The sequence below is a fragment of the Rattus norvegicus genome, chromosome 4 (genome assembly GCF_021556685.1).
Source record: "Rattus norvegicus strain SHRSP/BbbUtx chromosome 4, alternate assembly SHRSP_T2T, whole genome shotgun sequence".
NCBI classification, from domain to species: domain Eukaryota; kingdom Metazoa; phylum Chordata; class Mammalia; order Rodentia; family Muridae; genus Rattus; species Rattus norvegicus.
In genome coordinates, this window is record NC_141537.1 from 58,874,912 (window position 1) to 58,899,945 (window position 25,034).

Sequence of the window (25,034 nt, forward strand, 5' to 3'; positions counted from 1 at the left end):
GTCTTGACCAAGGTCTCCTGGATGTCATAGCAACTTCTAATCTAATCTCTTCCCTCCATGTCCCACGCAGCTAAGAAGGGTCCCATTAATGGCCTCATGCCTCTCTGGTTTCGAGCCAGGACCCTTGTGGCTCCAGTCCCATTGCAGGACATGGTTTTCTCCATGCAACCCTGAACTCGATACCTATCTCCCCACATGTGATTGGCCAGTGCACTCATTTACTGTCTGCCTCAACACCCTCCATGGTTTTCTGGGTGCCTAGGCTGCAGTTCTGGTCTCTCCTTAGAACACTCTTGCCTTCCCATGCTCCCCTTTCTCTTTCCTGAACCTCTCTGACCTTTCCTGAGTCACGACCACCAACTTCCACACTTCCCTGGGGCACACTTCTGCCTGTGGTAATTGCCCAGATCTGTGGCTAGGTATGCATGGCCTCCACGACCAGCCTAAGCCCCCCAACCCCGAAGCTCTAATACAGGCATGGGTGATTTGTGAACAAGTCAAGAAGCAGGGCAAAAGCTCCCTTCATTAGGTGGGTCCCATCACTATAGACCCATCCCTTGGCACTCCATAGTGATACCAACGAGACCCAAGACAATGTGACCCCAGCCCTCAAACTTCATTCAGTGCCCTGTCTGCTTCCTCATGCTCTCCTTAGGCTTTCTCTTTCCCTTCCTGTCCTAAGAATGGGACAGAATAGAAAGACTCACGGGACACAGGAAGGAAAAGAGGGAAGCCTCCTTATTCTTAGAGTCTGGCTGAAGTCTGAGACTCAAGGATTCCAGCACAGCTAACATTTTCTGTGAGGATTGCCAACATAGAGACAATACTCCTTTTATGCAGAGATATTTCAAACAAAAATGTTAAAATAGTAACAAAGACTAAGCCGTGTTGACCATAAAAACATTGTGGTGGCCTCAAGCTCCCCTTGAGATTTAGGGTTTTACTTATCAGCTGTGAAGTCTATCCAGGGCACATGGGGAACCACCCTATGATCTCATTTAATCTCCTTAGTAACCCTCTGAGATGTGGCTACAGAAGTCACCAAAATAATACTTATGGCTATGCTTGAGACACTTCATTCTCTCTTGAGAAGCCACGCCCATGCTTGAATGCATCCAATCCTTTCCCCAAGCACCTCTCGGGTAACCACCCTGCTAAACCTATACGAGTCTCTAATATATCTGAACCCAGCTTTGTACTGGCCCCTCCCGAAATTCTTTTCTGCAATGAAATAAAAAAAAAAAAAAGTCTCGGGGTTGGGGATTTAGCTCAGTGGTAGAGCGCTTGCCTAGCAAGCGCAAGGCCCTGGGTTCAGTCCCCAGCTCCAAAAAAAAAAGAAAAGAGAAAAGAAAAAAAGAGTCTCAGCTTTCCTTAAGAGAGTCTCAGAAAAGAATCTTTCAGACTGCTGCAGATGACAGTGTAGAACTGTGTCTCCTGCCCCTGTCACACTGTAGGTGACAAGAAGTACTCTCCTCTACTCACTCCCCCAAGGCACCTCTGGAACCTTTCTTTCTTGCATCTCTGCTCTTCCCACGGGTGTGTCTCACTTTCCCCTTATCCCTGCAGGGCATTCCTGAGAGCAGAACTCATGTTCTATTAATCCTTCATCCCTAGTTCCTCATCTTGGTCCCATTTGACGAATGGTGGTTGAACCAAGGAGCGGAAACGCGTTCAGCGTGCTTCAGTTCCAAACGCTCATCCAGCCCATTAAAGGTGGATTTGTCCTCTTAAGCATCTGACCATTTGTGCTCGTCGAGGCCTTTGTGCCAGGTGCTGGAGCCAATGCTCCCACCCACAGCCTTCCACCTGCCTTACTCTCTACCTATCCCTCCTTAACCGAGCTGGTCTGCCACCCTCCCTGATGCTTGAAGTACTCACAGTGGGCTCAGCTACTCTCACCCAGCCATGGTGGAGCAACTGTGGGCCTCCTCTCAATCCTTTAAGAGTTCTGTTACCCAGCCCTGAGAACTTAGTGCTAAGTCTAAAATGAAACCTTGGAACAGCAAAGCAGAAAGTGAGACTGAAGTGTACCCCAAATCTCAGGCCGATCAGGCCACATAGGTGACAAAATACCTGACGGGAAACACACCTGAAGGGATGGAGGGTGTCTGTCTATCATGGTGGAAAGACACAGCAACAAGAAGCTCTTGACTAGGTTGGTAGGAGTTCAAGGGTGCTTACACGGAGCTGGGAGGATCAGGGCACAGAAAACACATCTGGGCAGTTCAGAGGACACTGAGACCACATTTGACGTTTTTAGCCTTTTTACTCAGTCTTGGGCCCCATCCTATGTGATGGGACCAACCACATTCGCTGTGTTTGTTAGGAGACCAAAGGTATGTCTCATCAGCCCCCTAGGATCAGTGTTCTCAATTCAGTCAAGTTGACAATCCAAATGCACTGCCAGACGTACACACAACCACTACACTAGACCATGTGGATACGTCAAGCACTCCTCACCCATGGGTCCCCTCCCCCACTCTGTCTGTCTGTCTGTCTGTGTTGGAAAAACAATGACCCTTTCCCCTCCAACCTAGTCATTTCAGAGTTTACACCCTAAGGAATGTTACTTTTTTGTTTTGTCTTTTTCAAGACAGGATTTCTCTGTGTAGCCTTGGCTGTTCTGGAATTAGCTCTGTAGAGCAGGCTGGCCTTGAACTCACAGAGATCCCCTTGTCTATGCCTCCAGAGCACTGAGATTCAAAGTCTGCACCACCACCACCACCATCACCACCACCACCACCACCACCACCTCCACCACCACCACCGTCAGAAATGTTATTCTTCCAACCAATACACCGGCTAGATGACAGGTCTCTTTGCTTGCTGCCCAAACACATCCAACCTCAAAACCAGTTTTGTGTTCTGTGGCTCTAAGACTCTCTCACCTCCATCTAGTCCACGTTCCCTATTGTCAGACCTGCATTGTAGCCACCACTCTGTTTCCTTCTCTCCCCTTCAGCTGTGCCTCTGCACACAATGTAGTTCCAGGATAGCTCTAATGGATGAACCTGGTGATAACACCCCTATAGTCCTCAGGAAAACTTCTAGATTCTTTAATTTTGATTGTTTGTTTGGTTGTTGCTTTTGGTGGTGGTGGTAGTGGTGGTGGTGGTGATGGTGGTGGTGGTGGTGGTGGTGGTGGTGTGTGTGTGTGTGTGTGTGTGTGTGTGTGTGTGTGTGTGTGTGTGTGTGTGTGTTTCGAGAAAGGGTCTCTCTATGTAGCCCTGGCTATACTGAAACTAGCTCTGTAGACCAGGCTGGCTTTAAACTCTGCCTGCCTCTGCCTCTGTCTGCTGAGTGCTTGGATTAAAAGATTGAACCACTGCAGCCTGGTTTTTTTTTTTTTTTTTTTTTTATCTTTTGGAGATGAGTTTTAAAAAACAATTGTTTGTGGTTGGGGATTTGGCTCAGTGGTAGAGCGCTTGCCTAGCAAACGCAAGGCCCTGGGTTCGGTCCCCAGCTCCGAAAAAAAGAAAAGAAAAGAAAAACAATTGTTTGCATTTATTTAGTTATTTAGTCTCTCTCTCTCTCTCTCTCTCTCTCTCTCTCTCTCTCTCTCTCTCTCTCTCGTGTGTGTGTGTGTGTGTGTGTGTGTGTGTTTCATAAAACAAATGCAAAGAGATCAGAGGACAGCTTACAGAACTTGCTTCTCTCCTTCCACCATGTAGGTTCTAGAGATTTAACTCAGGACATTAGCTGTGTGGGAAGTGCCATTACTCTCTGAGCCACCATGTTAGCTCGAGGATAATCTTAATATATAGTTGTGGTGGTCTGAATATGTTTGGCCCATGGGAAGGGGCATTATTCGAAAGTGTGGCCTTATTGGAAGAGGTGTAGTCTTGTTAGAGGAAGTATGTCACTGTGAAGGTGGGGTTTTGAGGTCTCATTATATGCTCAAGTCTGGCCAGTGTGATCCAGACCCTTGTCCTGACTGCCTGCAGAAGACAGTCTCCTTCTGGCTGCCTTCAAATCAAGACATAGACCTCTCGGCTCCTCCAGGACCATGTCTGCCTGCGTGCTGCCATGCTTCCTGCCATTATAGATTAAACCTCTGAACTGTAAGCCAGTCCCAATTAAAGGTAACCTTTGTAAGAGTTACCCTGGTCATGGCATCTCTTCAAATGTGCTGGTGCCCCTCTTACCTGTAACTAAGATGATATTCTAAGCTGGCCTTGAGCTTGTGGCCATCCTCTTGCTTCAAATCCCCTAAATGCTGGGGTTGTTTTTATGTGTTCTCAAATTTAGCAACTAACATGAGGCCTTGCTTGGCTCTCTACAGCACTGCACAGTGTCATTAATCTCTCCATTTCCTTAGTAATTAAATATAGATTCAGTAATCGTTAGCCACATCATAGTTAACGTGCATGTGTACATCATTCAGATTCAGAACTTGACCTTCCAGCTAGGAAATATCCTTTCTTGCGGTAGCCCATGTCCCTAAACCTGGATGAAGGCAAGAGTTCGAACAAACGAATGAAGGGGCAGGAAATACTGGTGCAGCATTCAGGAGGATGAGGCAGTAGGATCACTTGCTGCAAGTTCAAGGCCAACCTGGTCTATATTCTGAGTTCCAGCCAGCAAAGGCAACATATAGAAGATTTCAAAAAAAAAAAAACTACAAAATAAAACCAAGAAAAGGGGGGAGGGAGTTTGTCTTGGTGGCAGGCACAAGCCTTATATCCTAATACTTGGGAGGCAAATAGTGAGACCTCTCTTTAAAAAGTAATAATAAAATAAATTTTAAAAAAAGCACTGGGTTGACCAGATAAACCCCAAGGAGACTCCCATAGGGTATACTATGACCTCACAAACTTGGGCTCGCTCCACCGCCATCCTGCACTCGCCTCCAAAACCACAAATATAACCAAATATATGTATGTATGTATGTATGTATGTATGTATGTATGTATGTATGTATGTATGTATGTATGTATGTATGTATGTATGTATGTATGTATGTATGTATGTATGTATGTATGTATAGGACAGAATGCTAGCAAGTGGCCTTTGACGCTCAGCCTTCTGGGAGATGTAGTTCTGTGGTTCCCGTCTCTGTGGCGCAGGAGTAAGCGGATTGATCCGAGTTCCTGCTAATGCGCGTGCCCGGGAGGCGGGGGACTGCGCATGACTGAAGGGAGGGGCCGCTGCGGGGGCGGGGCATCACTGCTGTTTGGGGAGCCTTCTGCCGGGCCGACAGGATGGCGGGCAGGGGTAAACTAATCGCAGTGATTGGAGACGAGGACACGGTGACTGGTTTCCTGTTGGGCGGCATAGGGGAGCTTAACAAGAACCGCCACCCTAATTTCCTGGTAGTGGAGAAGGATACCACCATCAATGAAATCGAAGACACTTTCAGGTACGGTAGCCTGTGAGGCCTAAATGGGCTCTTCCGCTTGCACGGGGAGAATTGATGGCCTGTTCACCTGGGTGTCAGGGGTCGATGAGGATCGGGATGGTCCCGGAAGTCGTCTCTCCAGGAGCAGGTGCCTCCGCCGTCTAAGTTCCCTTCTGGGGTCCAGTGGGGCCCGGCCTACGGCAGGTCCATGAGCTCCCCATCACATGACTGTGTGTCAGTTTAGAAGAGAGTGGAGCTTGTTATCTGCCCCGGCTGTAATTGGACTCCTGGAGCCTCTGACCAGTGCTGACCGGCACGCTCAGCCCACTTCCGGGGTCCCTGACGCTCACCTGTAGCGCATTCTCTGGACCTTACAGTCTTTTCGACTGTGTCCTAAACAAACCACCTCCAATGTAGGTCCGGGCAGTCAGTGGGCGCGCGCGTGTGTGTGTGTGTACGCTCACAATTGTCCTGTGTGTGTGTGTGTGTACGCTCACAATTGTCCTGTGTGTGTGTGTGTGTGTGTGTGTGTGTGTACGCTCACAATTGTCCTGTGTGTGTGTGTGTGTGTGTGTGTGTGTGTGTGTGTGTACGCTCACAATTGTCCTGTAAGGTAGTGGTCATTCCCACCTCCAATGTAGGTCCGGGCAGTCAGTGGGCGTGTGTGTGTGTGTGTGTGTGTGTGTGTGTGTGTGTGTGTGTGTACGCTTCATTTATTTTAGAGGCTCACAATTGTCCTGTAAGGTAGTGGTCATTCCCACTTACTAGTGAAAAAATAAAGGGCGAATAGGTTAGGGCACAGACCCGAAGACACACCAGCCATAAAAGGCAGAACCCAGGTCAACTCTTTAATTATGGAGTTTGTGTTTGTGTCCGTGGGTAGGCGTGCACACATGGAGGTCAGAAGACAACTTTGTGGAGTCGGTTTTCTTTCCATGGGCTTTGAGGATAGAACTCAAATAACCAGGCTTGCATAGCTCACACCTTTACCTGTGCCTTTCTTAAGCTATTACCTACTCTGTGTATACAGTTCCTTGCAGTCTGCCTTGGGGTTTCCATTTGTCTTTTGACAATGGGCAAAACTTCTGGGAAGTATGACCTTCCACAAAGACCTTTTACTTCAACTCCTCACTTCATGCCCTGGGTCATAGTTTCAAAAAGTGGGTGCAGGCATTGCTTTTAAGCCAAAAAGTGCCCTGTTGACTAGAATTGTGGGTGCCAACTCCCTATTTTTTCCTCTCACTCCTCTTCTAGAACTACTATGCAAATCTCAGGAATAAACTGCCCTCACCTGTTTTCCCTCAATAGCAGAGTCCAGGGATGCCGGCTGAGACTAGTTCCCACAGCCTGGAATGTGGCAGGCTGTGTCCTGGGAGACTGATCTCTAAGGAACCAGTAGTGTGACCTCCGTTGTCACTGGAGGACAGATCTTACTTCTAAGAATTTACCATGTTTCCAACAGGAAGGAATCCTAAAACCAAATCTGTTCCATGCTTGGCACAAAGTTGGTGCCCAGTAAATTATTTCTAATGAGTAAATACATGGTTGAAGGGGCATGCATGTCTGTGTGTGGAGGTGATCACATGAGAGGAAGGCCAGAATGACAGTCTCTGTCTGGAAATAGTGATTCGTTCACTGCTGAGTTTCCTCTTTCCATCTTGCCTTTGGCTCATAGCAGATGTCCTCCTGGTCCATCCCCTTAATCAGCATAGAACTGTAGGCCTTCAGTGGTCTCCTCGACCCTAGCTCTAAACATTCAGTAAAAATCAAAAGATATACATTAAGGAATCACTCTGCTACTCCATCCTTGCATTTTTCTTGATTTCAACCACTATCAATAATAAGAAAAAGGTTTTGTTGTTTTGTTTTATGAGACAGGGTTTGTGTAGCCCCAGCTCTCCTGGAATTACCTCTGCGGACTAGGCTGGTCTTGGTCTTTTTTCTTTTTTGTCTTTCCTTCCTTCCTTCCTTCCTTCCTTCCTTCCTTCCTTCCTTCCCTTCCCTTCCCTTCCTCCTTTATTTCTTTCTCTTGGTTTCGTTTTGTTAAGGTTTTTTGTGTTTCTAGACTCTTACACAGATACAAAGGTGCTCATACCCAATTTCCTCGCCTCTGCCTCTCTTCCACGGAGGCAGCATATAGAACACACTGACATGGATCCTGGTCTTCATTACCAGTTCCCTCCATGAGCAAATGTGTGGACTCCAACCCTGATCAGTGTGGTTCTGAGCTCCTGAGTGCAATTGGTTCATCCAAGGAGAGATAAGGTTGAAGGCCTTATGCATGCAGTCACTGTCATTCCCTGCTCTTCTCCCCCAACAGGCAGTTTCTAAACAGGGATGACATCGGCATCATTCTCATCAACCAGTACATCGCAGAGATGGTTCGGCACGCCCTCGATGCCCACCAGAGGTCCATTCCAGCCGTCCTGGAGATCCCGTCCAAGGAGCATCCCTACGACGCAGCCAAAGACTCCATCCTGCGCAGGGCCAAGGGCATGTTCACTGCTGAAGACCTGCGCTAGGGCTGCTCAGCCCTTAACCCTTCTCTCGCTTCCAGGCCTCTCCCAGTTTGCCACCCTCTATTTAAGTTTCAAGCCTTGGTTTCCAGCCCCTCCCTTCCTCTTCACTGAGTGGTTCCTAAGCTGTTGGGGTTCTGATGTTCAGGTCCAGGCTGGGTAGGGAAAGAAAGGCCAACCATCTCTCCACTACCTATGCCATTGAGCAGTATCATTGTTAACATTAAAGGAATATTCTCTCCGAGTGGGTGCTGGTATGGGTACGTGAGGCTTGCAGTGTTGGGGGACATTAGACTTGCAGATATGGAGATGCTACCAAGAGCAAGGTAAAGGAGAATTGGGGGTCGGGGTGTAATTCAAGGACGGGCCACCTGGGTCAGAGACTGGCTTCCGGGATGGAGGACAAAGTTCGATCCCAGTCTCTCTACCTTTGCTGCTTCTCCTCAGTCTTCATGGTGCTGGGAGGGGCCCCATCCAAGGGACAGAAGCAGTTGCATTGGATCGTCATTCTAGATCAGCGTTCTCAACCTGTGGGGGTCCCCTAAGACCATCAGAGAACTCAGATATTTAGTTGATGAGGAGGAAAAGTACAGTCATAAAGTAGCAACAGCAATAATTTTATGGTTGGGGTTCACCACAACATGAGGAACTACATTAAAGGGTCTCAGTGTTGGAAAGGTTGAGAACCACTGATCTAGATAGAGCCTGGGGCCTACAGGGTATCATGATGGTACCTGGGGAATCAAGATGTTTAGTTAGTGAGCCCTTCTAGGCTTCCTCAGAAAGGGTGACATGGGACTCTGCTGAAGGCAATGGCAGGCAGAATCCTGACTGTCTTACTTAGGATTCCATTGCTGTGAATAGACACCGTGACCAAGGCAACTCTTATAAGGACATTTAATTGGACCTGGCTTACAGGTTCAGAGGTTCAGTCCATTATCATCCAGGCAGGAGCATGGCAGCGTCCGGGCAGGCATGGCACAGGAGGAAGTGCAAGTTCTACCTCTTTGTCCAAAGGAAGCCAGGGGCAGACTGTCTCTTATGTGGCTAGGAAGAAAGTCACAAAGCCTACCCACAGTGACACATCTCCCACTCAAACAAGGCCATACCTCCTAATAGTGCCACTCCCTGGGCCAAGCATATTCAAACCACCACACTGGCCCTGTGTGAGGTGAGGCTTGGTTGCCTGGTGACCATCCCAGGGCAGCTGTCCACTGTCCACTTGCTATGCCCACTCAGTACTAGCTAAACCTTGATACTGCTCATTCCTTTGCCACCATGTCGAGGCAGCTTAACATGGACACGGTGCGGCAAAACTTCTGGAAGGAAGAGTATCTCAAAGAGATGATGTTGCGTTACGAATGGCAGCGCAAGTACGGGACTCTGGTGAAGGCCAAGCAGAAGGCTAAGGCTGCATCCCGTCTGCCCTTCAAACTGCCTACCATGCTGCCTAAGGTCCCAGTCTCACTACCACCTGTCTCCAAAACAGCCCCGTCTAAAGCCCCCAGCCCTACTCCAGAACCTCTTTTTCTGTCAGAAATGTACCCAGTTCCACCTGACACCAAAGCCCTGCTGTATGAAGGCATCTCCCATGACTTGCAGGGGCGCTACCAGTATCTCAACACCCGAAAACTGGACCTGCCAGAGACGCGTTACCTGTTCCCCATCACCACCAACTTCACATATGGCTGGCAGCTGGGTGAGCCCCAACCTCCCATACATGAGTCCTCTCACAAACATGGAGCTCCTCCTGCCCTGTGCTGGAGGGGAGACATTTTAGGGGAAGGCCAGGTTGTGGGCAAGGAGATAGACCTGGTAGAGACAAGCTCTGTGAAATGGAGTGGTGGTGGTCAGGGAGGCAGGGGCATTGTCAGCAAAGGCCTGTCTCAGGCTTTTAAGGCTGAGAGCTAAATGGTATGGGAAGGGTTCTACCCTAATTTGAGAGGAAGCTAGTGAAGATTCAAGCAGGCGAGTGAGAATGGATTAGAGACTGAAGCTTCGAGGCTGGCGAATTAGGTATTTGTGTTATCTGGCAAGACGTGATTAGGATTGGAACTGAAATCAAGGATGTTTTGGACAAGACTTGGAGGAACTTCTTGGTTTAAACGTGACAGGGAGGACAAGCAATAACAACCCACGGATTTGCTTGTAAGATTAGAAGACGACAGGTCTGTGATGGCCATAGTAGGTTCACGATGTCACTGAGGTCACTGTGTGTAGAAGCATGGCCTTCAGGAGTTAGGTCGGAGCTAAGAATGGAATTTTCCCTGAAGAGAGTGGGAAGGTGGGCCAGAGGGTAGGGGTGGCACCAGCAGGAAGGCGAGTACCTGTTTTTCTCTGTGAGGCTGAAGGTTAGGTCATCAGCTAGGACCCAGAGCCGGAGAAGCCCAGTGGCTTTTCAAAAGTGTGGGGAAAAATAACAAGGCTGAATGTGTCATTGGGTAATCTGGGCTCAAAAGTATCCATTTACTCACTACCTACGAGTCAGAAGTTGTAGGGAGTGTGTCCCACTGCCTGAGCATGTGCAGAAAAGGTGGGTGGTTGGGAGCAACACAGCGCCCTCATTTTCCTCTGAGGTGACAGTAAGGGGAGCCGGCTTCCCAACAGAAGCCAGAGGAAGTGAGGTAGAGGAAGAAGGAAAGTCTCATATCTTCAGAGTTTGTCCCTGTGACAAACATGGTGGCCCTGAAGAGAGAGTGCAGTGGTCCATCTTCTAAATGCCAAAGGGCCTGGTGGAACATCTTAGAACCGAATGATCATGGCAGACAGCTGAGCCCAGTGATCCAGCACCCAAACGTATTATCCTGTAGTCCCCACTTCTCAAAAAAGTCCTTTTAATTTATTTATGCAAGGTAGATATGACACAGGCAGAGTCCTAGGGCTATGTGGGAGAGTCCTGTGCTCTGAGCCCTCCTCCTCAGAAACCCATTCCTAGTATCTGACATCTTTTCCCAGGTCCTCCAGCAAAGCAAGAAATGGTTTCCTGCAAGATGTGCCGAATTGAGTCATTCTTCCGTAAGAATGGTGCCTTTGCATTCCTGGATCCCCGAGATCTGGCCCTCTGAGCTTGGGCCTGGCAGTGACTTAGGAACCAAAAGAAGAAATAAGAGGATTCCTGGTGGAGCTTCATTACTCGTGTGTGTGTGTGTGTGTGTGTGTGTGTGTGTGTGTGCGCGCGCGTATGCTAGTCTATTTTTGTTCTCCCTGGCCTTAATGCTTCCCTCTGAGCCTTTTTTTTTTTTTAAAGATTTATTCATTTGTTATATATAAGTACACCAGAAGAGGGCATCAGATCTCTTTACAAATGGTTGTGAGCCACCACTGTGGTTGCTGGGAATTGAACTCAGGACCTCTGGAAGAGCAGTCGGGGCTCTTAACCGCTGAGCCATCTCTCCAGCCTGTGAGCCTTCCTAAAACTATCTCACACTTAAGGTCACCCTTTAGCCTTTTCCTTAACCATCAGCTTCATATCTCCATGGAGACCCAGCAAGTGAGCGGGCAGGCTGGGTAGGATGGAAGCTATTCTCCAGGAGAAGGCTCCTTCGTGCCAGGAGACAGTAGCTCCTGGAAGTTCTGGGTGTTCCTAGGAAGACAGTGGCTTGTCAGTCAAATGTCAGGGTAAAGGGGCAACTACCATTCCCTGTCTGCCCCTTACCTGACCCCGAGTGCCCGCAGCTGCAAAGTCCTGCCTCGATGCACTTGTTCTAGCAGTTCCCGCAAGATGCGCTGCCGTCCTGCTACATCCTCCTAGGTGGCATGAGCTCTGAGCGGGCAGGTGTGGCCAAAAAGGGGCCGCCCCGCACCCGCCCCTCTCCGGCTGAGCTCTGCTAGAAGCAGCTGTCTGCGGTCCTCCTCATCCCCTCAGGGGACACAGCCGTGGTGGCCATGCCGCCTCCCCACTTCCCACCCCATCTCGCTTTACCTGTGGTGACATCTGAGTCACTCTGGGAGGGAGCCCCAGCGGGTGAACCCGGCGATGGTGGTTGGCAAAGATGCGGAGTCGTTCCAAGACCTGGGGAGGCAGAACTCAGCCGGGTCCCGCCTGGGCAACCCTCCCGCCCCCTCCACCACCACTTCTGGCAGGCCGGGCCCTGGGACGCACCCGGAGCCGCTGCTGCTCGCGGTCCCTGCGCCGCCGCAGCCTGGCCGCGCCGTTCAGCTCCAGCAGTCGCTGCAGAACCTCCTGCCCTGGGCTGGCCAGCACCTCCTCTCTGCTCCGGGGTGCGGACCACGCGACCTTGGAGGGTTTGGGGTTCCTAAGGCCTCTCTGCTCCCTGTGAGCACTGGGAAGCCTTGACTGGCGCTCCTCAGCCTCGGTGGCAAGTATCCTGCCTTCTGGGCTTTGGAGCTGTGGCGGGTTGGAAGGTACCGCAGGGAGAGGAGCCCACTCCCCTTCCTGGGTGGCTGCTGCCTCTGTCAGCTGGGTGCTACTACCCTGGGGACCTGCTATCCTCTTTTCCACGGGCTGAGGGATCTGCTTTTCTGGGAGTTTGCAGAAGTCGCTGGAACGGCCCTGAAGGTTGCCCTCTTCCTGGCGCCATACTGTGGATTCTCCCTGAACTTCCCCCCATACTACTGAATTAGTGCCTTCCCCAAACCGAGGGATTTTTAATTCCTGGCCCTGTTGAGCTTGCTTCCTTTCACATTGACTCTGAGGAACCCCTTTGTCTTGTCCCTGAACTGACTCTCCTTTATAACCCTGAGGTGACTGCCCACATTGACCCTGTGTTGTCTTCTCTGGGTGATCCTGAGGAGTGAGCGGTGTCTGAGGTTGTGCTCTCTCCTGGCTCAGGCCAGAGCCTAGCTCCTTGGAGGCGTCTTGGAGAGCTGACAACTTCAGGGAAGCCAGGCCAGCTTCCTGGCCCAGCTTTCCCTCCACTGTGCTTCCAAGTGTCTGTCCACAGGAACTCTGAATGTTTGGTTCTTCTTGACTCCTCTTTTCCATCTTGCCTGGGTCCTAGGAAGGAAAAACATTTTGGGCCCAAAAACTTTGTGAGGGAGCCCTGTGACGGGACCGCTCTTCCCGAGTGGGTTCCATATCATATCACTGCCTCTCCCAGACAGACTCCACCCCTGATGCCCCTTTGAAGGGACCTTGCCCATGATCCTTTGACCCTTTCACCTTAAGTTCTGAGTTTCCTGGCTCCTTGAAGCTACTGTTGCTGGTGGGCTGTAAGCAACCTGGGGGTGAAAAGACAATGACCGATGTCTACGCATCGGCATCGTACACACGTTACACCCAAATTAGGGAAAAGATGCTTGAAACGGAGCAATGGTGGCGCACACCTTTAATTCCAGCACAGAGGCGGGCAGATCTCTGTGAGTTTTCGGACAGCCTGGTCTACAGAGTGAGTTCCAGGCTTGCCAGGGCTACACAGAGAAACCCTGTCTCAAAAAACAAAACAAAACAAAACAAAACAAAACCAACAAAACAAAACAATAAAAATGAGGATGCCTGGGTGGGCCCTAAAGGGGGAGTCCTGAGGTGCTTGTGTTTCAAGTTATCACAATTCCTGCACCTTCGTTCCCACCACCTTAGCATGCACTGCGTACCATGTGCTGCATGCTGTGTGTCACTTGTGTCTGCAATGGCCAACCCCGACTTCTTAGCCCGAAGAGACCTCTCTAAGGAACCCGCACACTTCCTCCCCCAAGCACAGCACAGGAAGGGCCCATTTGCTGAGATCCTATGGCATAACGACACCCCCCATCCCCCCCCACACACACACTTTATCCGGTACGGAGGTTCAGGACCACAGAAGAATCCCCCTGCATGGGCCCTACTTTCTCTCTGTTATGAAAGTCCTACCAAGCTGTTTGTTTCTGACGACAAACTCCAAAGAAGTTCATGATGAAAATTTAAGCCAGAGCCTGGCTTGAAAACTGCCAAGTCTTCACAATTAACAAAAGAAATCTAAAAGAGGGATCGCCGCCGCTGCTCCCTGCAGCTGTGGAAGGGAGAGCGGCTCTGCTTCATCATACATACACACATCCTTCAGTCAGAGCTGGATGAAGGGCCTGTGGTGTTTCATAGCTCCTAAATCGAGCTCCTTTGCAGAGTGTCATGTCTTTCTCTTGCAGGGAAAAGAGGCGGAATACTCTCACCGGTAACCACAGGGGTTTGTTTTCTATGGAAATACATGCACCTTCCAAGGGGCTTTTTGAACAAAGGAGTTGTATAAAATTCTCAGGCTTTCGAAATCATTATCAAAAAGTGGGAAAACAATCTCTTCCCTTCTTCCTGCTGAACCTGGTCTTATTAGTGAGTAATACCCCCACTCCAAGCCAGGTAATTAAGTGTAATTTGTACCCAATATACTTGTAAAAATTCTGCCAATCATAAAAAGGGACAATTAGCACTCTTTCATTCAAGTGATAAAACAATTGGAAGTATATAGCTTTTGATAAGTGCATTGTTTAACACAATTTGAGAATCAATTCCCTTCGCAGCAGGCAGGAGGTGGGGGAAGGGAAGGCCAGAGCATCCTTCCCACCAAGCCTACTTCAAGTCTTAGTCCTCTCACAAGGTTGTGATCTTAGAGACTAGATCCAGCCCTCCAGTGTGTCTGGATAGCCCCTGTGCTTAACCTAAGGGTGGCAAACGGATAGTCTATGGTTGCTATTCTGTTCTTCTTCCTTGGGTATCTTGCAGCTTCTTTGGGACAGATATCCCTGCTGGTTCTTCCTGCTGCTCCTATCAAATTCAGTCCAGAATCCCACTGGACATGCTGATGCCAATAGGGAAATTAGCAACAAAACCTACTTCCGTTGAGCATAGTGGTACACCTGTAATCCTAGTACTCATGAGGCTGAGGCAGGAGGATTGTGAGTTCAAGACCAGGCTGGTCTATACAGCAAGGTTAAGATGACCTATACAGGGGTTGGGGATTTAGCTCAGTGGTAGAGCGCTTGCCTGGCAAGTGCAAGGCCCTGGGTTCGGTCCCCAGCTCCGAAAAAAAGAAGAAAAAAAAAAGATGACCTATACAGAAAGACCCTGTCTCAAAAAATAAAAATAAATAAACACGGATGTATTTAAAAGCCCATTTGCTGCCGGCTGACTCTGACGCCCACTGAAAAGCTGTGAGATGAAGAATGACCTGGGATGAAGGTGTCCCCGCCTCCCGGTCTCGTCTGGCTTACCGACTCCAGGAGCCCCTGCTCCACTGGCTTCTTGCCCCTCTCCTGTTGGTGTAGTAGGTGCACTTTTGGCAGGTATAATGGGGCCCTCCAGCCTTGGAGCTCCATCACTCCCAGCTTCATCCAGATCTGAGGTGGATGAAGAATCTATAGCCAGCCTCCTGCAGGAGTTTAGCAGCCGCAGTGGGGAGATAGCCTAGCCAGCTCCACTAGTCTCCCCAGTCCCCCCATACTGCCTAACTCTGAATCCAGGAAGCCACCCCTAACTTGGTACCCAGCAGATCCAGGAATTGGAGGCAGGAGGAGGGACACTGGGGGACCATGATGGGAAGTATGTTCTCTGTCACTGTGAGGCAGTATTGAGAATGTAGAATCCCTGGGGAACAAGACTCACCCTTTTAGGAGCTGATGGCTCTCACTGTGGGCTTCCCCAGCCTGGGGTGAAGGGCACAACTTGGAACTCTGCAAGGATCAAGTGAGCTCAGACCCACATGGTAACATTGCTCCAGTGAGGAAGGAAACTCCCAGCCGACCCCCATGTTTCCTGCCTCCCGGCATTCATGCCCTCTGTGGCACCTCTTCCTCAAGGCTGACAGTACTAACTACTATCCTACCTTTGTTTCTACCAAGGATACCTCAGCCTGAGAAGCACATGTCCTGATCTCAGTGACAGTTCTGCTTTGGGACCAGTAACCTCTCCAAAGGATAGTCCAGCTTGAGGGGAGTCCATGGCGAAGGCCTCTCTGAATCTCTGGCTCAGGGCTATGCTGGGCACCAGCGCCTTTGCCCTCCTGAATCTGCCAGGTGGCATTCTTCCCTCTGGGTAGCCACATGGGAAGACTTGCATATGACCCCCATTTCATTTCACCAGCTAGTTGTCAACTGTTCAGTCTTTAAGTTAGGAAAACATGGTGTTTGCTGGGTATAGTAGAAGCCCTTTTGTTCCAGTGAGTACAGTGGTTCTCTCAAAAGCCTTTGAAAAAAAATCTAGAAGGATCTATCATCACCCACATTTATATCTAGGCAATCAGAAGTATAGAGTCCACAGGAAACAGAAATTTGAACCGGTAAGTCCTTAAGGCCCATGCACCTTCCACTTCTCGCTCCAGGACTTCCTCAGTGTCACCCCGAACCTCTCTCTACTTGGCCCACTCACCAGCTGCTCAAAGTCTCCATCCACACTCCTGCCCAAGGACTGGCTGCACTGGCTCCATGCATACTGAGTCTGGTCCCTCTGGCTGCAGAACCTGGCCAAGGGGGGCCAGAAGAGGCCTAGCCCTACCCCAGCCAGCAGCTCCAAGTCCCAGAGAAGCTGCAGGAGGATGGGAAATGAGAACATGAGAGATCCACTCTACCTTCTGCATCTGCTTCCCTCTGTGCCAGCCCCTACCTTCTCCTGGGCCCACTGGCTCCCCTCCATCTCCAGCAGGATCATAGGTAGCTCCAGCCCTGGGGGACAGTCCCAGCCCTCATGAACCTGGAGTGGGGATCAAGAGTGGAGTCAGGCCCTGTCCGCTGCCCTGGAAGCAGCACTCGGATTTCCTTACCTGCTGTAAAGCATCTTGGAGCTGGTCTAGATCTGCAGGGCGCTGGAAGAGAAGTTGGTACAGGGTCAAGGCTTGCTTGTGGCTGCAGGGGAGTCTTGGGTGCCCAGGAGTGCTTGGCTGTGCCATGGAGAAGAGAACAGGTCAGATGTCCCCTCCTTCCTCAATATCTGCATCTGCTACAGAGGCCTCAAGGGAGGTAGAGGACGGGAACAGGGGACAAAGGCTCTGATCTCAATAATGCAGGGCCCTGACACCTGAGCAGGGCTGTGCATGAGCCTCCCGAGACACTAGGGTTGCTCTGGGACAGGTTTCATGGACTAGAGGAGGAAGGCAGAGCCGGACACCAGCGACCTCGGTGTATGTTCCTGTTTATGACCCTAATGAGTATTTGTCTTGCATGGGCATCGTCGTGGTGTTATTAATGTCGCTGTGGTAGAATGGCCTGACAAAAGCAATGTGGTCCTGTGGAGGTGACTCAGCAGCTACCATTGCTGTCTTTTCAGAGGAAACAGGTCAGGTCCCCACATGGAAGCTCACATCCATCTGTAAAACCAATCCCAAGGGATCCTGCATCCTCTCCAGTCTCTGTGGGCATCAGGCACACTCATCAGGCCCTTACGTGTATGCAGGCAGACACACACACACACATATACACACACAGAGACACAGACACACACACACACAGACACACACACAGAGACGCAGACACACACACACACAGACACAGAGACACAGACACACACACACACACAGAGACACAGACACACACACACACAGACACACACACAGAGACGCAGACACACACACACACAGACACAGACACAGATACAGACACAGACACACAGAGACACACAGACACAGACACAGACACAGACACAGACACAGACACACAGACACAGAGACACAGACACAGATACAGACACAGATACAGACACACACACACAGAGACACACAGACACAGACACACACACACACAGAGAGACACAGACACAGACACACAGAGACAAACACACACACACAGACACACACACACAGACACAGACACAGACACACACACACACACAGAGACACAGACACAGATACAGAAACAGACACACACACACAGACACACACATACAGACACACACACACAGACACAGACACACACACACAGACACGCACACACACAGACACAGACACAGACACATACAGACACAGACACACACACACACACACAGACACACACACGCACACAGAGACACACAGACACACAGACACAGACATAGACACAGACACACACAGACACACACACACAGACACAGATACAGAAACAGACACACACACACAGACAGACACAGACACACACACACAGACACACACACATACAGACACACACACACAGAGATACAGACACACACACAGACACACACACACAGAGACACAGACACACACACACACAGACACACACACACAGACACAGACACACAGAGATACAGACACACACACACAGACACACACACACACAGACACAGACACACACACACACACAGACACACACACACACACAAACACACACATCTTTTTTGTAAAAGACCAATTTAGGGGGGGAAAGTGTTTGGTTTAGCTCCCAATTCCAGGTTACAGCAATCAGTGTGGGGAGGTCATAGTGGCAGGAGCTTAAGACAACAGTCATTATCACCTCTGAAGCCAAGAGCAAAGAAAAGAAATACATGCTCTTAGTACCCAGTTTTCTCTACCTTCATAGAGTCTGAGGGAGCAGTGCAGTCTATGGTCTGCTGTGTCTTCCCACACCGAGTAAAGCAATCAAGATAATACCTCACAGACATGGCACAGGGCACCCTGATCAAGCCTCACTGGGATGCTCTTCCCAGATGATTCCCAGATGTGTCAAGTTGAGCATTAGAACTGACCATCACATGAATACATCCTGGCTTACGAGAATTTTCCAGCTGTGTTAAATGGTCACCATGCAAGTATGCTTTGCATGGGTCGTGGTGACAGCGGCAGCTCCTGGCAGCATGACATGTGTCTGCCCCCGCACACCTCTCTCTGCATGGGATTCCTCCTCACAGCTCCACGTGGTAGGCGCTGGGACCGTCCTCATTTGCACGCCGTGAGGGAGTTTCTGTTCCCCTCACTTGGAGGGACATGGCAAACACACTCTGGAAAGTCATGGTCCAGGGACAATCGGTTCGAGGTGGGTGTAAGCAGCGAGAGGGAGCAAATAGTGGGAGTCCAGCAGTGGTACAGTCTCTGCCCACCTGCTGAACATTGTTCAGGGTCGTCCTACCTGTTCCCCTTCTATGCAGGATGCCCGCTGCCCCTGCACTCATGTACACATGCATGTATGCTGTTGCTGCTCGTGTACATATGCAGACCGTAGTAAGGAAAAGAACCAAAACAGATGGAAGTCTCTACAGCTGAAATGTCAACTATTCCCCACAAACCCAGGCCTGGTCCCCAGGCTGACACTATTGGGAAATGCCATAATCTTTTAAGGAATGAACTGTTCCAGTAATCCTTAGGTCTCCGGGTGATGGTGGCGCATGCCTTTAACCCCAGCATTTGGGAAGCAGGTGGATCTCTGTGTTTTTGAGGCCAGTCTGGTCTACAGAATTCCAGGAAAGCCAGAGTTACACAGAAAATACACAAAACAAACACCCTAAAACAAAAACAAGGAAGAGGGCTGGAGAGATGGCTCAGCGGTTAAGAGCACTGACTACTCTTCCAGAGGTCCTGAGTTCAATTCCCAGCAACCACATGGTGGCTCACAACCATCTGTAATGGGATCTGATGCCCTCTTCTGGTGTGTCTGAAGACAGCTACACTGTACTGACATATAATAAAAAAAATAAATCTTTAAAAAATTAAAAAAAAAAAAAACAAGAAAGAGAGAGAGACAGAGATAGAGACAGAGAGACAGACAGACCTTAGGTTACAGTCAAAGTAGACTGTGCGGTCCTGACTCTGTCTCGTGGTTCATAATGTAAGAAGTTTGCTCCAGCCAGTAATCCCCACCGGTGCCATCCACTGCCTCACCAAAGGCCTGAAGCAACACGGCAAGCCACTCTCGGGTGGAAGCCTCCAGGACTGAGAGTCAATTCATTTCAAACATTTTCATTTTTAAATCAAAGCAATGGAGAGCTAGCTAAGACACCCTGGACTCTTCACGGCCCATTCCCTCTGGTCCTGAGCAGCTTGGCCTGCTTGTACCTGGCACCCCAGCAGGAGAGGGCGGTGCAGACAGTATTCTCTGGCCCCCAAATGAAAATGGCCTCTCTCTTTGAAAGAAGGCTGAGCTGGAAAGTGGGGGGGTGGGGGGTGGCCTCCAATTCAATTCAATACTCTGTTGCCTAAGTAAGTCATGAAGGGCTTAGGGGTGTCTCTCCTGGGGCAATTAGGCCCTCATTTACCTTACATTAGGATCATTAGTGACAATAGAGTCCCCTGATCTTAGAACCAAGATTTCTAAAACTTTTTTCTATTTTTTTTTGTTTGTTTGTTTGTTTTTCAAGACAGGGTTTCTCTGGGCTGTCCTGGAACTCAATCTGTACACCAGACTGGCCTTGAACACAAAGATCCTCCTGCCTCTGCTTCCGGAGTACTGGGATTAAAGGCGTGTGCCACCACTGCCCAACAAGATTCCTAAAACTCTTGAGGCCACATAGCTCATGTATGGCAAAGAAAACTCAAAATCTGGGCCTTTTCTATTCCAAAAATCTTTCCCCACAATGACATCTTGGTACGTTGTCTGTATGTCTGTCTGTCTGCTGCTATGGCTGTGAACGTACACAGATGTGTATGCACATGTGTCTCTAAGGGTTCTGGTGCATATGTACAAATGCCGCACATAAGCTGGACTTCTCTTGCCTCTGTTTAGGCGTGCAGTCCTGTGCCATCACCAGTTCTTAGAGTAACCAAGAAGATATGGAAGCATTCAGGTCAACAAACCCAGAAGAAAGAAAGAAGAAGGCTGGGCATGATTTATACTTCTTCTCAGTGGCTCTTCAGCCCCTGCAAGGTCCCATACAGATCCACAAAGGGTCTCAGGTAAGAGTCGCAGGCCACGCCTACCACACAGACTGAGCACAGGGCAGAGACCAAAGCACCTGGGTTATCCTCTCCATTTCAAAGTCTGAGGCAGCACCAGGAAGTGGCCAGTTGGGGCAGCCCGGGGATACAGACATAAGGATGGGTTAAGGAGTCTCTGGGCCCCAAATTCTCAGCAGCCCAGCCACCGACATGAGTGCCAGGAAGAAGTACACACACGAGGAAGTCATGGGCAAGTGTAGTTTATTCTTGTGTTTTGACACTGTGGACGGCTGGAGAGCAGACCTAGGACCCCATTGCCTGAGCCCAGCAGACTCAGCAGCTATGGCCTGGAGGTTGCTGCTTACCAAGGGATAACTTCTGGCCAGATAAGTCCTGGATGAGGATGTTCTTTTTTTTTTTTTTTTTTTTTTTTCGGAGCTGGGGAGTGAACCCAGGGCCTTGTGCTTGCTAGGCAAGCGCTCTACCACTGAGCTAAATCCCCAACCGATGAGGGTGTTCTTAACTCAGGGTGGACCCAGAGGCTGCTCCTGACTGGGAGTGGACAGCATGCGAGCTGGCTAGCCTCCAGTAAGCAGGACTGGTGGGCAGGCCTCAGGTGAGATGCAATGGCCTTCATGCTCCACCAGGCCTGCAGGACACTGGCAGCCTGGAACACAGGGCCTCACGCAGTGGGCTGCCAGCTCCCCTAGGGGTATGTGCTGGTTGAAACAGGTACGGGGACAAGGCGGTCCACACTCATCAAACACAAAGCCACGTTCCACAGGGCAGCCCACCACTGTAGGCAGAGAGGAAAGCAATGTCACAGAGGTCCCCCACACCCTTCTAGCTGTTACTCCATACTTTATAGCTTCCCTGTGCCCTCTCTGTCCAGACTTGAGTCTTTTGGGCTGCCCCTCCTTTCCCTACAATGCCCTCCATCAATGTGGTATCACCCCCTTACCACAGAGTGTAGGGCCCCTCCAGACAGGAGTCACCCCAGCCTGGCGACAGTGGCTAGCATAGGCTTCAAGGGCATCACAGAGACAGGTATCAGCTGAGGAGCCTGGCCCACAAGCACACAGGTCATACACACAGGCGGCAAAGAAGGGTTCTGGTGGCACCACAGCATGGCAGCGACTGAACGGTGAAGACTTCAGGATCCCGCACCGGGCATTGGCCTCACGTCTGGCACGGTAGCCTGCTGCCCGGCAGGGGTCCACCTCTCGGCCTGCAGAACATGGCCGGCCAGGCCCCAGCCCCTTGGGGACCTACACAGAGAGAGCAACCATGATGTGAAAACATGGCTGGCAAAATCTGCCTTCGATCAGGACGTGTCATGCTCCAGTAGACAAAGTCCCACTACAGGAAGTAGAGGTGCGGGCCAGCTCAGAAGAGGAAGGGGATTAATGGGGAGACCAAGAAAAGGTGACTAGGGGGGTCTTGAACAAAATACATTATATACATGTATAAAAATATCAAAATGAAATAAATTACTATGTATAAATAATATATGCTAATTTTAAGGGCAAAGGCATACTGGTACACCATGATCCCAGCATTAGAAGGCTGGGGCAGGAGGATCCTGGGCTAGATATATCTAGACAACATGGTGAGACTTTGTGTCAGAAAAGGAAAAGCAAAGGAATCAAAGCTGTCGCTTCAAGGACAGCACAGGCTGGGCTGCGGGATGCAGCACAGTTGGAAGAGTGCTTGTCTACTGCACAAAGCCCGGCCTCTGTTTGATACTCTGCCCTGCATGACAGACTGGAAATGGTGGCGCACTCCTGTAATCTCAGCACTTGGGGACAGGCAGGAGGGCTAGGGGTTCAATGCTATTCTTGGCTACATAGAGAATTCAAGGACAGTCTGGGGGCTGGTGAGATGGCTCAGTGGTTAAGAGAACTGGCTGCTCTTCCAGAGGTCCTGAGTTCAATTCCCAGCAACCACATGGTGGCTCACACCCATTTGTAATGGGATCTGATGCCCTCTTCTGGTGTGTCTGAAGACAGCTACAGTGTACTCGCATACATGAAATAAATAAATAAATCTTTTAAAAAAGAAAGAAAGAAAAAAAAAAAGGACAGTCTGGGTTATGTGAGACTCTGTCTCAAAACAAAACAGAAGCAAAAGTGCCCATCGAGGTGTGATCCTGGTTCTCGGGAAGTTGGGATAAGAAGGTATCAGGTAGGAGCCCAGTATGGGCTTCCTAGCTGGACTCCCAAAATCAAACCAGTAAGACAGCAAAGAAAAGAACCATCTATGTTCATCTTGTCTTCTCTTTACAAATAAACTAAGGCTAGACCAGATAAAGGACTTGTTCAAGGTTCCACAGCCAGCAAGTGACAGAGTATGCTGTAGGGAGTCAGGTGACATGGTTACCACCCAGCCTCTTCCATTAATTAAGGGAGGCTTTAAGCCACTGGCATCTACGATAATGCAGAAGCCCGTCTTGGGTCCTGTAGCAGGGGCCTGTCCCCAGTCCTCTAGGCTGTTGCAAATTCTTCCTCTCAAGCTACTCACCTTCCAGCTGTTCCCAAATGCAGCCTCTGTGGGCAGGAGCCTCCCATCCGGACCCTGCAGATCGTCCTGGGCAAAGCCATTGAAGTTCCCACAGAGGCCACAGGTCTGGCCCCGGTAGGAGCTGGGAACTCTCACCTCCACCTGGGATTGCCCGTCCCACAGCACCTGTGCAGAGGGGGGAGGACAGAGACCCAAAAGAGTTCACTCGATAATTTGATAGTCCCCCTGCTGTGGGATGGACAGGTACACACTGCTCATTGAAGGGCCACTTCCCTGTATACCCTGCTACACAGCTGACCAAAGACTGATGGCACGGAGAGCTGCCCACTGCTGCAGGGAGAGCTGCCCACTGCTGCAGGGAGAGCTGCCCACTGCTGCAGGGAGAGCTGCCCACTGCTGCAGGGAGAGCTGCCCACTGCTGCAGGGAGAGCTGCCCACTGCTGCAGGGAGAGCTGCCCACTGCTCCTGGGCATCTTTCAACTGGGCTCCAGGTGGAACAAACCCACCTCCTGAGAACCACTGTCTTGGGGCCTTAAGGAAGGTACAATGCCATTAGAGTTTGGATCAAGTGCACACAGCGTGGGTTTGTAAGTTATGGCTCTGGCTGCCAGCAAGAGATTGTTACTTGTCCACATGGGAGTCGGGAGGGTCCTCAGAGACCACCCAGAACACCTTGACTACCTCCTGATCCCTACCGACTTTGGACCCCAATCTCAGGTTATGGATGACTGAGTACGAAGGTCTCTGATGCTGAGTCGTGCCCCCCCCCCCCCCAGCTGAGGGCCGAACCCAGGGCCTTGGGCTTGCTAGGCAAGCGCTCTACCACTGAGCTAAATCCCCAACCCTGCCGAGTTCTTTTTTCTTTCTTTCTTTCTTTCTTTCTTTCTTTCTTTCTTTCTTTCTTTCTTTCTTTTTTTCTTTCTTTCTTCCTTCCTTCCTTCCTTCATTCATTCATTTATTTATTTATTTATTTATTTATTTATCATTATATATAAGTACACTGTAGCTGTCTTCAGACACACCAGAAGAGGGCATCGGATCTCTTTACAGATGGTTGTGAGCCACCATGTGGTTGCTGGGAATTGAACTCATGACCTCTGGAAGAGCAGTTGGGTGCTCTTAACCATCTCTCCAGCTGAGTTCTTTTTAAGGATGTCCCCTACGCTCTCCCACTCCTGCCTCCTCCTCCCACCAGGCAGGAGCAGACACCTGACTTGGAAGTTACGGAAGCCTTAGAAGTGTTAAGGCTCCAGGACCACCCTGTTTTGCCCTCTGGCCACACCTGAAGCCCAGGCTGGGCATGCAGGATCACGGTGTGACCACGAAGCTCAATGTACAGCAGTGGCTCCCGAAGGAAGGGCAAGGTCACCGTGTGCTGGTCCACCTGGAAAAGAGGGGATAGGGGGAGGGAGGGACCATGTCGGGTCAGACATGTGAACTGGGTAGGACTGACCTTCCCTGGGTCCTTGGCTCACCATGACTGTCCTGCCTTGCAGCAGCCTCACAGCCACGGTTCCCAACAGCACCGCTACCTCTTGGGTCCAGGCCACACCCCTCCGGCCCCGGTCATCATTAGTCACGTGCACACTATGAGGAGGAAGGGCCCAGGTGCCAGAGGTCAGAGGTGCCAGGTTTAGGTGTCAGGGAGAAGGAAAAGGGGTTCATACCTGAAGTCCTCGCTGTGGCAGTCCTTGGCCAGCACGTAGCTGCAGCTGCCCTGGAAGTGCAGCAGGCGGCCATCGAAGGTGCGGTAATGGGGGTCTCCGAAGGCCATGCAGGAAGCCGGCCCGGGCAAACAGCGGGGACAGCAGCTGCCGGGACTCAGGGCAGGGACCTCATCCTGGCCTCAGACCCAAACACAGTCAGTCACAGAACACTCTCCCGTCAAGTCTCAGCACTTCACCCCACCCCTCGCCCCTGTGGTCTCTCTGATCCCTTAAACCC

At 50.4% G+C, this 25,034-nt stretch overlaps 3 protein-coding genes across 6 annotated transcripts in view; 2 read left to right on the plus strand and 1 right to left on the minus strand.

Moving 5' to 3' along the window:
• Positions 1–5,157: 5,157 nt before the first annotated feature.
• On the plus strand, positions 5,158–8,098 carry Atp6v1f (ATPase H+ transporting V1 subunit F). 2 transcript variants are annotated; one of them, NM_053884.2, is given in 2 exon segments: positions 5,158–5,359; positions 7,659–8,098. In NM_053884.2, coding segments are annotated over 2 exon segments (360 nt in total). In that variant the 5' UTR covers positions 5,158–5,201; the 3' UTR covers positions 7,861–8,098.
• A 945-nt stretch (positions 8,099–9,043) lies between these two features.
• Spmip1 (sperm microtubule inner protein 1) lies at positions 9,044–10,966 on the plus strand. The gene is made up of 2 exons (NM_001401268.1): positions 9,044–9,553; positions 10,810–10,966. The coding sequence occupies exons 1-2, from the start codon at positions 9,133–9,135 to the stop codon at positions 10,917–10,919; spliced, it is 531 nt and encodes a 176-aa protein (NP_001388197.1). The 5' UTR covers positions 9,044–9,132; the 3' UTR covers positions 10,920–10,966.
• Positions 10,967–11,092: 126 nt separating this feature from the next.
• Positions 11,093–25,034, minus strand: part of Kcp (kielin cysteine rich BMP regulator) — a 36,468-nt gene continuing 22,526 nt past the window's right edge. The window contains exons 33-47 of one of the 3 annotated variants that reach the window (XM_087656508.1): positions 24,758–24,930; positions 24,566–24,677; positions 24,373–24,474; positions 23,091–23,255; positions 21,532–21,838; positions 16,539–16,655; positions 16,382–16,440; positions 16,148–16,303; positions 15,386–15,453; positions 14,995–15,152; positions 12,977–13,035; positions 11,957–12,811; positions 11,777–11,866; positions 11,510–11,601; positions 11,093–11,437 (exon numbers count right to left, since the gene is read on the minus strand). In XM_087656508.1, the coding sequence (XP_087512634.1) occupies positions 11,374–11,437; positions 11,510–11,601; positions 11,777–11,866; positions 11,957–12,811; positions 12,977–13,035; positions 14,995–15,152; positions 15,386–15,453; positions 16,148–16,303; positions 16,382–16,440; positions 16,539–16,655; positions 21,532–21,838; positions 23,091–23,255; positions 24,373–24,474; positions 24,566–24,677; positions 24,758–24,930 (2,577 nt within the window). In that variant the 3' untranslated portion in view covers positions 11,093–11,373. 3 annotated transcript variants of the gene reach the window in all.

Bases quoted from the DNA above. Each gene is read 5' to 3' on its own strand.
- Atp6v1f (XM_087655639.1), top strand. From the start codon at position 5,383: ATGGGCTCTTCCGCTTGCACGGGGAGAATTGATGGCCTGTTCACCTGG. The intron at 5,487-7,658 runs GTGCCTCCGCCG...CTCCCCCAACAG, and splicing joins AGTCGTCTCTCCAGGAGCAG to GCAGTTTCTAAACAGGGATG.
- Spmip1 (NM_001401268.1), top strand. From the start codon at position 9,133: ATGTCGAGGCAGCTTAACATGGACACGGTGCGGCAAAACTTCTGGAAG. The intron at 9,554-10,809 runs GTGAGCCCCAAC...ATCTTTTCCCAG, and splicing joins CACATATGGCTGGCAGCTGG to GTCCTCCAGCAAAGCAAGAA.